The 15,618-nt window shown below is 51.1% G+C and overlaps 1 protein-coding gene across 2 annotated transcripts in view; it reads left to right on the forward strand.

Moving 5' to 3' along the window:
- The window catches only part of LOC144094905 (uncharacterized), a 34,510-nt gene extending 19,111 nt beyond the window's left edge, over positions 1 to 15,399 (forward strand). The window contains exons 3-4 of one of the 2 annotated variants that reach the window (XM_077628773.1): positions 13,706 to 13,764; positions 14,357 to 15,399. In XM_077628773.1, coding sequence (XP_077484899.1) covers positions 13,706 to 13,764; positions 14,357 to 15,022 — 725 coding nt within the window. In that variant the 3' untranslated portion in view covers positions 15,023 to 15,399. The remainder of the gene's footprint in view (positions 1 to 13,705; positions 13,765 to 14,356) is intronic. The other variant, XM_077628772.1, reaches the window with a different exon arrangement.
- Positions 15,400 to 15,618: the final 219 nt, after the last annotated feature.

A 15,618-nucleotide genomic window follows, 5' to 3' on the forward strand; every position in this document is an offset into this window, starting at 1 on the left:
GCCGCTGCCGTGGTGGAGGCGCTCGTTCTACGTGACGTCATGCCAGTTGTGGAAAAGCGGCCCCCCCCAACTCGGCTCGTCGCGATCGTCCCAGCGAATCCTCCACGCGCCGCTGCCGTGGGGGAGGCGCTCGCTGTACGTGACGTTATGCCAGCTGTGGAAAAGCGCCCCCCCCCCCCAACTCGGCTCGTCGCGATCGTCCCCAGCGAATCCTCCACGCGCCGCTGCCGTGGTGGAGGCGCTCGTTCTACGTGACGTCATGCCAGTTGTGGAAAAGCGGCCCCCCCAACTCGGCTCGTCGCGATCGTCCCAGCGAATCCTCCACGCGCCGCTGCCGTGGGGGAGGCGCTCGCTGTACGTGACGTCATGTCAGCTGTGGAAAAGCGCCCCCCCCCCCAACTCGGCTCGTCGCGATCGTCCCAGCGAATCCTCCACGCGCCGCTGCCGTGGGGGAGGCTCTCGCTTTACGTGACGTCATGCCAGCTGAGGAAAAGCGGCCCCCCCCAACTCGGCTCGTCGCGATCGTCCCAGCGAATCCTCCACGCGCCGCTGCCGTGGTGGAAGCGCTCGCTCTACGTGACGTCATGCCAGCTGTGGAAAAGCGGCCCCCCAACTCGGCTCGTCGCGATCGTCCCAGCGAATCTTCCACGCGCCGCTGCCGTGGTGGAGGCGCTCGTTCTACGTGACGTCATGCCAGTTGTGGAAAAGCGGCCCCCCCAACTCGGCTCGTCGCGATCGTCCCAGCGAATCCTCCACGCGCCGCTGCCGTGGGGGAGGCGCTCGCTGTACGTGACGTTATGCCAGCTGTGGAAAAGCGGCCCCCCCAACTCGGCTCGTCGCGATCGTCCCAGCGAATGTTCCACGCGCCGCTGCCGTGGGGGAGGCGCTCGCTCTACGTGACGTCATGCCAGCTGTGGAAAAGCGGCCCCCCAACTCGGCTCGTCGCAGTCGTCCCAGCGAATCCTCCACGGTATGTCGGATGATGTGTATAAGGTGAAGCTGCAACGATGTGCTGCAGCTAAGAAGCGGCAGCGTGCGGAAGAAACGGATGAAGCGTGGGAACAACGTTTAGCTAAACGGCGTGCATATTTTGCAGCCAGGCGAATGCGTTCAACATCTCTTGATCTGGGTGCATCTACAAATATCATGCATGCTCTCAATGCTGACGCGACTTTGGCGACACCTGATCTGGAACGACAGAACAAAGCGAGGAAGAGACAACGCGCTCAAGAGACGCCAGAAGAACGCTTCGCACGACTCGAGAAACGTTGTAACAAAGATGCGGCTAGAAGTCGTGCCACGTCCCGGAATGACTCCAACTGCGGAAGAGACCGCTTTGAGTTTAGGAGAGCGTCAGAATGAGACGAAACGAAGCTATCGCAATTCAACTTGGGTTAACCAGAGCTAAACCACATCCAATTTTTTTAATTTTCAAAGCGGCTTGACATGAACAGCTCAGCGAAAAGCTTCTCGCTTCTGACGAAGGTGTTCCCGCTGCTGTTCGACTTTGCGAGCATATTTTCAGCCGTTGGCACATGTTTAGCGGGCGACGGCTCCGTAAACGGCCCGTGGGCACGGCCAAGGGGTGCAGTGTTAAGTTTGCGACGATGTTCACTTTTACCGCGAAGTCTATACCGGGTTCGCGTTCCGCCTTGAGTATACGGCTGGATTTTGCCGTTGCCGACACTTCTCACGTACAGAAGCTCACCGAATCCCTGCAGCTACCTGCGGCTGATGCGATGGTCACACGTGTGGCATGGCGAAACCCATTTTATGCTGACGCAGGAGCAACGTCATAGCTGAGCATGTATACGTGTAGTCTCCTCCAATGACTTCAACACCGGCAACGGCTGTTGTGAGTGAGTTGGGGTCTCAGGCTGTACCCCTGAATATCGTCGCTTCGTTGTTGGCCGTGCCAGAGGTAGGAAACTCCGGTAAATTTCGATTTTAACTACTTCAGTGCAGCTGGCGATTGTCGGTGAACTGATGTAAAAATTGAATTATTCCTGCCCACGCACGAAGTGCGATAAGGCTGCAGCCGTGGCTGAATTGTCTGAGTGACCGCGATATGAAGCTGCTGTTTATTCGACGGTGGCGGTTCTAATCCAGCGCAGGAATAAAGTTTTTTTCTGCTTGATGTCGTTGTCATGATAGCGATACGACGCACTAGTTGTTTTCTCCCGGCCGCTATCGGAGCAATTGACACTGACATCGGTATTTGCTGGACTTTCGTGCATATGGAAGTTTCCCACCTTTGGCCTTGTTTCGAGCGCGCTCTGCTTAGCAGGTCGGAATCTTCTGCGCTTCTTTTGCACCATAAAGGCTTCAAGCTCCGCTGTGTATCATCTTTCTTCAAGGGAATTGGATCGAGGTCATCCGGCTTAATCTCCGCACACACGAGGAGTTGCCGGCCCGCCTTGGTCAGCATGTCAGCATGCAGCGGCGCTATTGCTCTCCTTCCGTTCGATCACGATAACTTCGAGCTGTAGTGAGTTACGAGTATACAGCTACGACTAATTGGTTTGAACGTGACGCGGTAGAGCCGCGACAACTTGGAGACTTTTGCTGAGTAGGCCTTTCCGTTTTAAGGTCTGCGCCTTGCTCAGGTCGAGGCGGGTTGCGCATCGTATAGCATGCAGGCGCGCGATGTGAGTGTGCCCGTGACCATGGTACGAGCGATCTCGGTGCCGACGGATTCCTGGGAGAGGGAGAGAGAAAGAAAAAGATAGAAAGAAATACGAATGGAAAGGCAGGGGGGTTAACTAAGCGATGCCCAGTATGATACCCTGCACGTGGGAGGGGGAGCGGAAGGAGATTTTTCTGGCTAAGTTTGACCATGTGCTTCCACGTCTGTTTGGGGAGCTTGAGACGGAGATACTAAAGGAGCCTTGAAGGCTTCCACATCGTTAAGTTACTTACTTACTGATAGTTTCAGTCGATAAAAACAGCAAAATTAAGAACACTGAACTGGTTACACAAGAAAAAAAGAGAGGTGTTCTCATAGCCTCACCAGTAGTGATAACTCAACAGGTTGACAAATGTCTTGCAGTGCCTAATGGCGACTTCGCTTCTTGCAGATTGGCGCAGGCGTATTCCCACATTAGGGAAGAGCCACAGCGCAGGCCCCTCCTCAGAGCTGGCTCATTTTAAGGCGAAAGACTTCAATCGCTCATACTCGCGGTGTCTGTCCGTCCGTCCGTGACACTCTTCAACTCGATAAGAAAAAAGATCTTTTTGCATGATGGGATTCAAACCACCATCTTTCCGTTCCACAGCTGAGCGTGCTAACGACTACGCTACTTCCTGCAAACACATATGGAGTTCTCCTTGTCTAGGACGCTGGAGAGTGCTTGCAGAAAGGCGTCGAATGAGATGGATGCCTCCCAAATGTCCTCCAGTGTCTCAAGCATTTAATATTCACGAACGCTTGTGTATTTAATAACATCTTAACCACAAATTAGTGACACAAGCGGCAACACCGCGCTAAAGGCTTTCGCCTCACCGCACTCTAGGTCAATAAAGTGCCCCTGAATTTTTTAATGCACATGCCATGCACAAATTTTTTGAGCATATAAGCACTGCTTGAATTTTGAATACCTTCGCTGCACCTCAAGGAGAAAGCTAGGATTTAGGGATTGTTAAAAAGACAACCTTGATTTCGACCCTCTGTAAATATGCACTTCAACAAAGAGTTTGGCAAAACTAGGATAAATTCAGTATATCGGTGTATCTTTCTAACGCATAGCGTTAAAGGCCCCGTTACGCAGAAAATCCGACATCAGCGTTGTCGGCGTTGTGAGCGATAAATAGGGTGTCGTAGGGTGGCCCAGGTAGCCGCCCCCGGAAAACCAACCTAGGTGGGCAACCTGGGTCACATCACCTTGTGGGGTCATCACAACCTACCCACCAAATTGTGAGGAAACTAACCACTCTGGCAGGTGGCAGTTAAATTAATAGTTGATAGTTTGCTCAGGAAGGGCAACTTGGGTCGCACAACACCCACCGGCGGCATCACCTGCAATCGCAGGGCAGTGGCGCATCCCTTAACCGCTGCACCATTTCGCAAGGGGTGGTATGAGGACTCCCAGGGACATAAGCAATGTAAAGTTGAGAATGGCCAATTCCGCATATGTGGGCATTAACTCATCAACTCTATCGCGTCATATCCTTAAAGCGGAGCTTAAGTATCCCCTCCAGTTGTTTTTACCCTCAGGCTCTTTAGTTTCAACCAAAATCTCAATGCACGAGTGTTTTCCATCCGGCCTCCTCGAAATTCAGCCATCGCATTTAGGATCGAGCCAGAAATAAATTACTGGGAAGCCAAGTGAGATAGCCATCCAGTTGTCGCGGCGGATGGGACAATAAAGAGGCGTTGCCTCGCAAAACATGGTTCTAGTTCATGACTATTTGGAGCAATAAAGAAACTACCTGGAGCACTTAAGTCTGCTTACGTGCTATGAATGCGAAAACATTGTGCACAACTGCTGTTTCCGTTGGTGTGTTTGTGGTTTATGTAGCCTAGCTCGCGTTGGCCACCAGACCGCACACCATTCGGAGCTCTGTGGATCAGGGCCAATATATGCAGAATTGGTCGTTCTCTAGTTAACATTCAATAATGGTGGTGGGTCCTCATACCACTACCAGCGCAGTGGCGCAGCGGTTAAGCGATGTGCCACTGCAATGGCAGGTGGCTGTTCCTATCACAGCCACCCGTAGGGATTGTGGTACCCATGTTGCGCTTACCGAGCAACTCGCGCAGGTGGCGCGACGCTCCTCCGAACTTACCCGAGCTTCCTCTTATTGTCTGCAGCTTACGCGGCGCCCCTCCTAATTTACGCAGCTTAGCCGAGTTAGTACCCGAGCTTACCCGACCTTCCTCCTATTGGCTGGCGCTTGCGCGGCTATCCTCCGAACTTACCCGAGCTTACCCGAGTTACTATCAACTCGGGTAGGCTCGGGTAAGTGTCCACACTTTCTGGTAACATTTTCTGTGCACACTTTCTCTGGACGAACGCATGAGGCAGGTAGTGCTTACGCATTAAAAATTCTTCCGCTAGTTCTCGCCGGAGCTTCCTTGCTGCAAAAGCTGCAAAAGGACGGCAGCTCCCGTTTTACAGCCACACGTGCGATGCAGCTGTGGAATAGGGAAGTCAGCGCCAGCCCTCCGCCGGGCGTCGGATGACCGAGGATAACTGCCGGTACCCCCAACGTTCCTTCGGGTCAAACGACCACTGGGCCGATTGCCCAAGGCATTCGGCACACGACTGAGGTCCGTCCGCAAGGCGGTCCCAACCAGGAACCGTGGCTGAGATGGCTCTGCCTCCACCCGTGCACATTCCGCGAGAGGCGCCCAGACCAGCTGGGCCACCGCGCGTCCTCCCGGCGGCGATGGGTTCCCGTCCTCAGAGCGTAACCTCCCATTGAAACAGGATTCCCACCAGGAAGACATCCCTAGCCGCCTCCCATCTCCCTGGTAACCGGAGCATCGCTGCTCTCGTCCACGGATATGGTGATGACATTTCGGCTTCAGGTAGAATATATACAAGACACGTTTCGGGAATCTAGAAGCAAAGGTAAAGACCTCTCATGTTTTCCCCCTCCCATGAGATCTCCCCGCACTGAGTGCACTTCACCCTCTCTCTCCGTGAATGTACCCTCCCCCAGGCCAACCTGGAGTGCATCACGACACAGGGTGTTTTCTCGGGAACGTCCACTTGCAGGCGCCCCTGGGTGATTGATTGAAAACTATTGGATGCATGGAAATTCCTGGAGTCTTGGGTTGTCCACCTATTGCTGCAGCCCAGTGGCTTGAACCGCAATTTGGGCTCTGTGAACCAGTCCTCCTTGCTTGTCGGGGTCCTCGCTGTGCAGAATAGCCTCCCACTGCTTAGATTGGGATTAGGAAGTCGATACTGGGATTGAATTCCCACACCATGTGGAAAGCTTTAGTTACTTTTCCACAGTTTGGGCACTGATTTTAGAATGTGGGGTACCATTGGTGGAGCTTAAGTCGGGTAACGATAGTGTTTTTTTGCTGTCGGTGGAGGGCGTGTTCTTCCGCCTTGCATAGGGTTTCGGGAGGTGTGTGGTATGTTTGTCTGGCCTCTCTGTAGGCCTGTAGGTGCTCGGCAAAAAGGATTGTGAGCTGTGTAACGTGTTCCTCTGCCTTGTCCACTGTCGCGGAAACCTGGTGTGAGAGAGCTCAGGCGTGCCGGTGGGCGGTATCACTCCCTCCAGTTGGTTCCGTGTGTCCCGGGTACCATACGACTGAGACTTGACTAGAGGAGTGTTTTGCGAACAGTGTGTGTTATTGATGGATTAGTCCGTTGTTAATATATCGGCATGCGTTCTGGGAATCTGTCAGTACATTAGCGTTTGGGTTGGCGGCTAGCGCTAGAACGATGGCTGCCTCCTCTGCGTGCTCGGGATTCATTATGGCGGTGGCCATTCGTGCTTGGATTGGACCGGCTGTATACACGTAGATCGTATCTGGCCGACCATCCCATTTCTTGAGCAGGGTTCTGGCTCTGGCACTTATTCGTTTCGTGTTGCATTTTGGATGCACACTTCTGCGTATATGGCGTATACAGACGTTCTTGCGGATCGATAGTGGGCGCTCCGTCCTTTTGTCGACCGGGTAGGGTACTTTGATGTGTATCTTGCTCAGGAGGGTCCGGCCTGTTCGAGTGATGGCCAGGCGGTTGAGCTGCGAAAGTCTTTGCGCCTCCCAGATTTTTTGGGCGTGTTGTGGATGCCGAGGGACATGAGGCGCGATGTTGATGCTGTCTTTGGGAGACCCAGTGATATCTTGCAGGCCGCCCTTATAAGTGATTTTAGCTTTGCAACTGCTGACTGGTGAGGTGGAGGTAAGCAGTCATGTATTTTACTCGCGAGACGGTGAACGCGTGCACCAGATGAATTGCGCTCTTTTCTTTAACGCCGTGGTGCTTGGTGCGGATGCGGCTGAGCATCCTGGCTATTTGCTTTGTTGTTTAGAGTTTTTTGACGGTCGTGGTGTTTTGCCGGATTTGTGGTATATACTGGCCCAGGATTTTAATTTCGGATCACTTGGGGATTCGTGTCCATCGATCTTGATTGAAATGTTTTGGGCTACAGGTTGTCTCGGGTTCTTGAGTATGAGCAGTTCCGACTTCTTCGATGCGCATTGTAGGCCTCTGATCTTTGCGTACTGGTGGACCAAGTCGGCTGCGGCCTGGAGAGGTTGTTCCAACCCTGCGTCGTTCCCGGTGTGGCACCAGGTCGTGATGTCATCTGCGTACATGGCGTGTTGTACGCCTTCGATTTTGTGACGCTGGGAGGGTAGGTCTTTCATCGCCAGGTTGAATAGCATGGGTGACAAGACCGCCTGTGGGGTTCCTCGTGAGTCAAGTAGAATATACTCAGACTTGAGGGATCCCAGGTTGAGAACGGCCTATCTCGATGTTAGGAAGTCTTTTATATAGTTGTAGTTCTTGGGACTGCATCTGACGTCTGCTAGACGGCTCAGGATGCCGGCGTGAAAGACGTCGTCGAATGGTCCTTTCGAATTAATGCTAAAATAGTCTTGGTTTGGGTTTTGGGGTTTCTCGAGGAGGTATTTATATATCTATAGGAGGTTGTCTTGCGTTTGCAGGTACGGCCGGAATCTGAACTGCGTCGAAGGCAGAAGGTTTGTTTTCCCCGAAGTCAGGCGGTGACGACTCTTTCGAAGAGTTTGCTCAAGCAAGACGTTAGTGAAACTGAATGAAGATTGTCTAAGAGCAGGGGTTCGTTGGGTTTTGATATGAATCGTACGTCAGCCAGCCTCCAGGACGATGGCAGTTGACCCGTATTCCAATGCTTTTCATTGAAAAATCGGTCTAAGGATGTAAGGTGGTGGTCGGGGAGATTTTATAGGAGCCGGGCCGTCACCTTGTCTCGACCTGGGGCGGTGTTTTCATCATGGCTGCGAATTCCGCGCTGACTTTTCCAGCCGTGATCGGTGCATCAATGGCCTCGTTGGGCAGACCAGCATACTCGAGACGGGGTATGTGTGGGCTTATACGCATAAGTACCTGTCTTGCAACTGCTTTAGTATTAACTCGTTGCCGCCCGGGGTTGAGTGAACGATCTTGCTCAGCCGATCATAGGTTTCGGATTTGCGCTTGCTGGTGTCGATTAGTGATCTTAATAAGCGGCACTGTTTAGGCACTCCGAGAGTGCTTTGAAGACTGTCGCAGAGCGAACTTCAGTTCCCTCTGGCAAGGGTACATGCATACTCTTCAGCCTGAGCGTTGATGAGCTCAATACGCAGCTGCAGCTTGCGATTGTGTCGCTGTTCTCTCCACCTCTTGGTAAGAGAGCGCCGAGCATTCCACATATGTAGGAGATGAGGGCCCGCCACGGGGCTGTCCTCGGTATTTTGGACCTCATTTGTGAATTGGGGTATGCTGTTCCTGATGTCCAGAGTTCAGTCGTCATGCTTCTTAGGTAAACTAGGGCTTAAAAGAACCATTCAACGAAAAGCTATCCCCAGAGCCGTACCCGCTGTTGGTGGTGAAAGCGTCTTTATTGGACAGCACTCCTACATTGGTGGAGCAAGGACAATAGCGCTGTCCTCAGCACCAGTGACGTCAGGGGTAGGCAGGAAGGCAGTAAGAAGAGGGGAGCCTATACGGCCTGTAACGGCCATTGAAGTTGCAAAGCGATTTAGATAGCGAACAGCAACGGACCGAATCACTGTTTGCATAATGTTGCTGGATGTAGCGAGTGGTGGTTGTCCTACATCTTTAATGGAGAGAGGGGTGCATATAGCTGGGAGCGGGAGGGGTGATTTGAATTTGGGTGTGTTACAGCCTATGGAGGCTCTCTAATGCCCGGGTATCCATTGGAAGATGAAGGCCGAGCTGGGTGAGAATGACTCTCCCGGCTGGAATAAGAGCAACACGTTCTCTTTTCTTGGTCAAGTTCACTTCCGTCAGCCCCTGAAAGCCTCCCCCATACCCCCATAGCCAGCAATCTTTGCGTGGGCGTATGCTGTGGCAGACCGAAGGCTCGCTTATAGGCTCTTCGGAGAAGGTGGTTCATTTATTCCTTTGTCTCTTGGATGAGGGAAGATAGGGGGCCCCATAATTAAGTGAAGCCGTATGTGGATTAGGGCCTGGGTCAAACGAATTATATCACCTTCGGTGCGCCTGTGTCCCTGCAGCTGAACCGGGCGTTCATGCGTATGACATGGTTGGACGTGTCCAGGAGCTGCTTCACAGTATGGGAGGGATGGTCGTTCGTTCTAAAGGCGAGTCCCAGCACGCGGAGCAAGGATACTCACGGAATGGTTCCCCATCCAAAGAGAAGCTGGTGTTAGGAGGAGGCGATGTTTTCGGTCCGGCAGTGGGGTGCAGCACGAGTAGTTGAGACATGGTGGCTGAGCGCCGAAGGTTTCTCCGCGTTAGAGAGCGTTGGTCGGCACCAACGGCCGCTTGCAGAGCGTCTTGTCTGTCACCCAGGGATCCAGAGACTGTCAATATTGTGAGGTCATCGGCGTACAGAGCGTGCCAGATAGTCGGGATGGCTGAGAGGCGAGGAGGAAGTTTGCAGAGGGGAAGATTGAAGAGCGTCGAAGACAACATCGAGTCCTGCGGAGTGCCTCTGTTTGGAAGACTGCTGTTCAATTTTACTAGCCCGCTGTTCATCCATTAGCACACGTTTAGGAGGAGGCGGCTCCGTCGACCTTCCGGCCACGGCCAAGGGGACAGCTGCTCCGGATGCTTCCCCCTTGCGCTTGCGGCAGTACCGAACAAATGCGGCGTTCATTTGGCAACAATGTTCAGTTTGACCTCGACAGCTGGTTTGCGTTCCGTCTCAGGCACGGCTGGACTTTGCCGCTGCCGCGCTAAATCTCACGCTGACGAGCATACTGAATATTGGCTTCTTACTGCTGGTGATCTGACATCTACCATGGCAAAGGAGCTTCACACAGCCGTCTCACACGGTCATTATGAAGCGCCGTGACGTCACGCTAGCGCAGAGCCATCTAATATAATCTAACCTCTTTATTTCCCTGATATTGGCGGTTGAAATTGGCTCTCACCGCCTGCTGACCCGTGATTACCTTTCTTGGCTGTGACGTCACTCCAGCTGTGCCTGTGACAGCTGAAGAAATGATCTGTACCATTGGACATTTTCGTAGTGAACTCCGGGGACGTTAAAGGCCAACTATAGATGTTATAGAATTAGACGAACTCAAAGGGGTCGACTCTTTGAAACTTCCTGGTAAAGCACGCGAAGTAAGTTTGGGGTAGCTTTTGAAATGACGACGTAATCACGTATAAAAATCCCAACGCCCTTCAAGCTACGGTACTGGTGCACTTCTAACGCATAAACGCTTGATTTGAAGGAAGAAAACGCCATAAATGCACAGCCCGTCGAGTGTTGTTTGCCAACGTCGAATGACGAACGGCAGGGAGGGGTTGAAGGCAGCGGAAATTCGAAATCTTAACGTCCGTGACATCACACCCAGCTTCTCCGCCCTCCTTTGGTGCTGCGAGGGGAAGCCTGAAATATAATCATCCATTACGTGACCATTTTAAATGCTAACGCAAAAAAAAAAACTTCGCGAGATTTTCCTACAGCCTATACAGATTTTAATCCTTGAATATCGCGGAATTTTCAAACAGTGGTGCAGTCGCCATTTAAGACAGTTCTTACCGCGCGGATTCATGAAGCCATGCTACAACGCCATCCTCTTCCGTACGGTGATCACGGAGTAATTCTCGTTCTCGACGTCGATAGTTTTATAATTTAGTGGCAGGGAAAATTTTTTCATTCTAAATTCAGCTTTCTCCGAAGCAAATTATTTTTTTGCCGCCATACAAATTCAACACATCTGCAAGGAACCGTACAGTCGATATTTAATAAGATAAATTTTATGGAGGTGTTATTAGTGTCCCTTCAAGCCGTATAGAGTCTTATACCCATGTCACACGCGCACAAGAAATGGCAGTGAATGCTTATCGCCTTAAGTTTGTTAATGTCATTATTTTCGCAGTTTGTGCTACACGTCCAGATTTAATGTCAATATACGAAAGTCACGATGACAATAACTCCTGCAAGGCAGTAAAAAAAATTAGAGGCGACATTTAAGCTCCACATTAAGGGTGTGGCGCTATAGCTTTAATGGGTTAATGCCCGTTGATGCAGAATTAGTCATTCTCTTATTAGTATTCACAAATTAATGGGAGTCCTCATAATACTGCTGGCGCAGTGGTGCAGCAGTTAAGGGATGCGCCCCTGCCCTGCGATGGCTGGTGCTGCCACCGGTGGGGCTTGTGGGGACTCAGATTGCTCTTCCCGAGCAAATGCTCGCGACCAATCGTTAAATTAACTGCCACCTGCCATGGTGCGCAGTTTATTCACAATCAGGTGGGCAGGTTCTGATGACGTACGCCACAAACTTACGTGGCCTAGGTGGCCCACATGTCTCGTAGGCTGCTTTTCCGGTGATTTCTCCTGGATTTTTCCCTCACGACCAACGACGCCGACGGCGACGGCGGATTTTCTAGGACACGGGCTCCGTAACGCTACCTTGTTAAAAAGTTTACCTCAATCTAAACAGTGAAAATGATCCATTGTGTTTGACCGTCCTTTAGACACACGGACAGGGGACAGAGACAGAAAAGACGACGGTACAAGCTCTGAACTTCAACTTTATTCCAGAACCGGCGCAACACTGCATATATACCCAAAACAAAGGCGCCAACAGGCGGCGGTTTTGTGCACTCGTGGTAGCTAGACGTGAAATGACAAGTAGGGGTAAAACAGCAAAAACTAGAAACAAAAAAAAACCGAAGGATAGAGCAGGGAAGGATAAGGTGAAAGAAAAAATTTTGCAAATCATTTCTATTTTTATGTGTCTATTTCAAGTCGATTTTCTGTTTGTGTCCCCTGTTCATGTGTCTAAGCGCTGTCAACCACAATGGGTCAGCACCAACTAGCCCGACAGCTTGTCCTATTCAAATCAAATGGGCGCATTATCCCGGGAATGTTGTTCAAATGTGATGTAAAAATTTTTCTGCGGAAAACAACACTGTTTCTTGAGAAGTAGGAATTCTAGCCATTAGCTCGCACGCAAGTGCACAGGCCGAGAGTATCTGTTAGAAGTGCCAGTAAAAATGGTGCCCTTCGCACCGAAAATGCAGTAGAGGTGCCTCATATCTTAGTGAAAGTTATGAAATAATCATTTGCTTCTTATTAGCAAGTTGGTGCTAACAAAGTAGCATGCTTTTCTTCGTGCGGGACGGGGACGAGAGTACGCATTGCTCGGGCGAAAGAGTTGTTGCGAACTCAGTAGGTCGCGAATGGCGGTAAGGCTAATGCAATTAAATTTAGCCGTGTGCCACGAATGACATCAAAACTTATAAGACAGTAAGCGCTTAATGTTGCAGGGGTATTAGATACTCTCCATTATGGTTGGTTTTAATTTGTTGTTTCGAGCTTTGGTGGTATAAACATGACAAATCATCCTAGGTATTTCAATACCTAGGAATCATAAAAACAAATACTGTTTTTATGATTCCATTGAATAATGCAGCATCGACCATGGCACGACAACATTTTGAGTACTGCTTTATGTACCGGGGGCACCAAATTATTCTTACAAACGTTTTTTAATAGCCCTCAAATGTACTTCGGTGCGGTGTATGCATGTGGATTGTAAGGCAATTGGCTTAGATCCCTTACGTAACAGTTAGCAATTAAGAAACGAATAGTAACTAAAATTAACTCATCAGCCTCTTAACTCTGGCCGTTTGATCGCAAAATATATTGCGAGAGTGAAGGCTGTCACCATCAAAAACAAGTCCATTTTTCAAAGTTTCCGCACCGCCGTCTTGGTTCGAAATATCGAGTGTGAAATATGTGCCTTTGAACACTTTTAAGTTGGCTTTCCCACTTTGTGCATTGTTAACGCGGTGTCACTGGGAGTGGTGTCAGCACGGAAGCAATGAGATCTTCTACGTCATAAAACACAAGACTATTAAAGTAATTCTCGCATTAATAGTCCAACAGACGCCATTTGACCAATGTGCAAAGCGGAAAAGCCAACTGAACGAGTTTTCAGTCAAAAACCGCCTTTTACGTTCTACACTTCGAAGTATTATGCCGATTCTGAAATTTAAAAAGCTTCGCTCACCTTCGATTTCTAAGTATAATCGCTCCCTAGAACCAAAACTCAAACACTTTATTCGGCAGCTTTAGTTAACAAATTGCCTTTTAATTGCATTCTATCACGCAGATAATGTCCGCCTTGCCATAAAGTCCACCTGCATATACCGTGAAGGTTGTATCTCTTGGCTTTTCAAAGAAACATCTGTAATGAATTATTTGAAACACACGGCCCATGAACCCTAGCTGGCGCAGTGTCTCGCCGCGTTGCCAACTCATCCTCTGAAACAGTCATGTAGCGACCTTGTCCTGACCAATTTACATCTGGCCATACTAACCTGCTTTCTGAGCAAGATTCCATATCCCGCTCACGATCTGTCGCATGATCTGTTCCCCGGACTAGGGCGAATTTTCTTTCTACTGCGAGGCTTTTAATAAAGCTCTATAACTTTCCTCTGTAACCGTATGTCTGCTCACGGTTGGATGCTATTGATCAATTACTTCCTAACTGATCGATTTATTTCAACGGTTTGATCGAAATGTTTCTTTCTCTCACTTCTCGCAGCCAGCGTCAAATCGGCGTTCGTGGACTTCATGAATTGGCTGCGTGGAGTGCCTTCGCCGGTGAGTGGGCGCGGTTTCTTATTTGCAGCTCGTGCGAAGGAAAGACTCAAGTGTCGAATATTTAACATTAGAAATCCTCGTTCCTGTTTTAAAATCACAGCTACTCGTGTTACCAAGCGCACGTGGTCAGCAAGTTAAATTTTCATCCGGTGTTGGTGAACGCGACTCATTTCCAGGCTTCCTCAGAGATCACAGACGAGAACAAATAGAACTGAAGCCTGAGAAACCGGACAGGGTATAAAGCACATGTCTTTGTCGCCGAGCTTCGCTGTCATACAAAAAAAAAATATGCGGCCCGCGTGACAAAGATAGCAAACGTACTGGAGCGGAAACTTTAATTGTTCAAGCTTGTATTTACAATTTTCCTACACTACCTAAAGTGATAGTACGTGCATGAAGTCTTAGCATATTCGTTTCTTCCTTTATCATCTGACTCCAGGTTGGCTCAATCAATTAATTCAATATTGAATAATGAAACATTTTAAGGCGTCGAAAAAGTAGACAACTTATGGCCAGAGAGGTGCGCGCGGAAGGTAAAATTTTAGCGACACCTGGGGACATCAGGTGAGATTTACGCCTCTCTTTCGTACAGGGTGAGGGCCACGAGTCCCGGGTCGCAACTCCTCCGACGCCAAGAAAGCCAGACCACTCCTACGCCGGGGAACCAGAATCTGGGTTCGGCTTCGAACACCGCCACCGAGAGCACGAGGAGAAGCCGTGTCGGGACTCCACGGCACACCCCACCGCCGAGCCGACCGCGCAAGGTAGCACGGACAGCGAAAACACGCTGTCCAGGTCGACAGGGCTCGCAAGCACCACCGCCGAAGCGCCCAACCAGCCCACCTCTGAAACGAGAGTCGCGGAGCCGTCCTCAGTACCGCCCGCTTCGGTGGTGACCACAACCAGGGCGCCCAGCATGGATTCAACCGATGTTCCGGAAACCGCGCCACCATCGACCATCGGCGACCAAGACGTGCCGCAGAACACCGAGACGGCTCAGGACAGCACGCGAGTGCCGTCGCCGCCGGAGACAACGACCGAGCAGACAGTGAGTGTGTCGGCCACCCGCGACGTGGCAGAGGCGACGTCGACGGTCGAGACGCTGGCGCCGTCCATCGATGCGACCAGCAGCCCGACGTTGCCCCCGGAGGATCCGTCGGAAAACGACATCGACGCAGAAGAGCCCAAGGCGCCGCCGCCCACTCCCGCACGACGCAGGGGGAGTGGACCGGGCTTCGTCATCTCCGACGCGCACTGACTGGCGCCTCAGAACGACGCATGGTGGCGCTCACGCTCATGCCCGCACTATCAACCTCATTACGGCCGTTTTTACGAGCCACGATGGCTGACCCTTCAGTGGCTCTGAGACCGACTTCCTGTCCGAGCGGATCTTTTCCAAGCGCCGGTATTGCCGATTTGCCATGACTGCGGAGAGACTGTGCCTCGTTATCATGGTCAAGCCGTGAGCTCTTGCAGACTCCTCAAACTCTAGTAGCGTTATCGTGTTGTCGGTGCTTCTGCGTGTCATGACCACATCCAGTCGCGCCAGCATCACGCCTAGACCTCCCGACGGAGAACAGTATAGTCTTATGTGCGCAAATAAAGTTTTTTGCTGCACGAGGGTCGCGGTCGTGTCGGCTGTCGCCTGGCTTCACTGGCTTTCCTCATCGAGTCAGCCATGTGGCACAGTCGTGACGTCGAATCGTTCCATTATACTACATGGTCTCGCTGCACATGACAAACAACGCTTCAGCAGGATATAGGGCAAAGGCTGACACATTTGCTTTGTTATACTTTATTCGTTGCCCTGTTTCAGAGCTATTTGTCCGCGTCGGCTCCCTGGATCTCACAAAC

The sequence above is a fragment of the Amblyomma americanum genome, chromosome 6 (genome assembly GCF_052857255.1).
Source record: "Amblyomma americanum isolate KBUSLIRL-KWMA chromosome 6, ASM5285725v1, whole genome shotgun sequence".
In the NCBI taxonomy this organism is placed as follows: domain Eukaryota; kingdom Metazoa; phylum Arthropoda; class Arachnida; order Ixodida; family Ixodidae; genus Amblyomma; species Amblyomma americanum.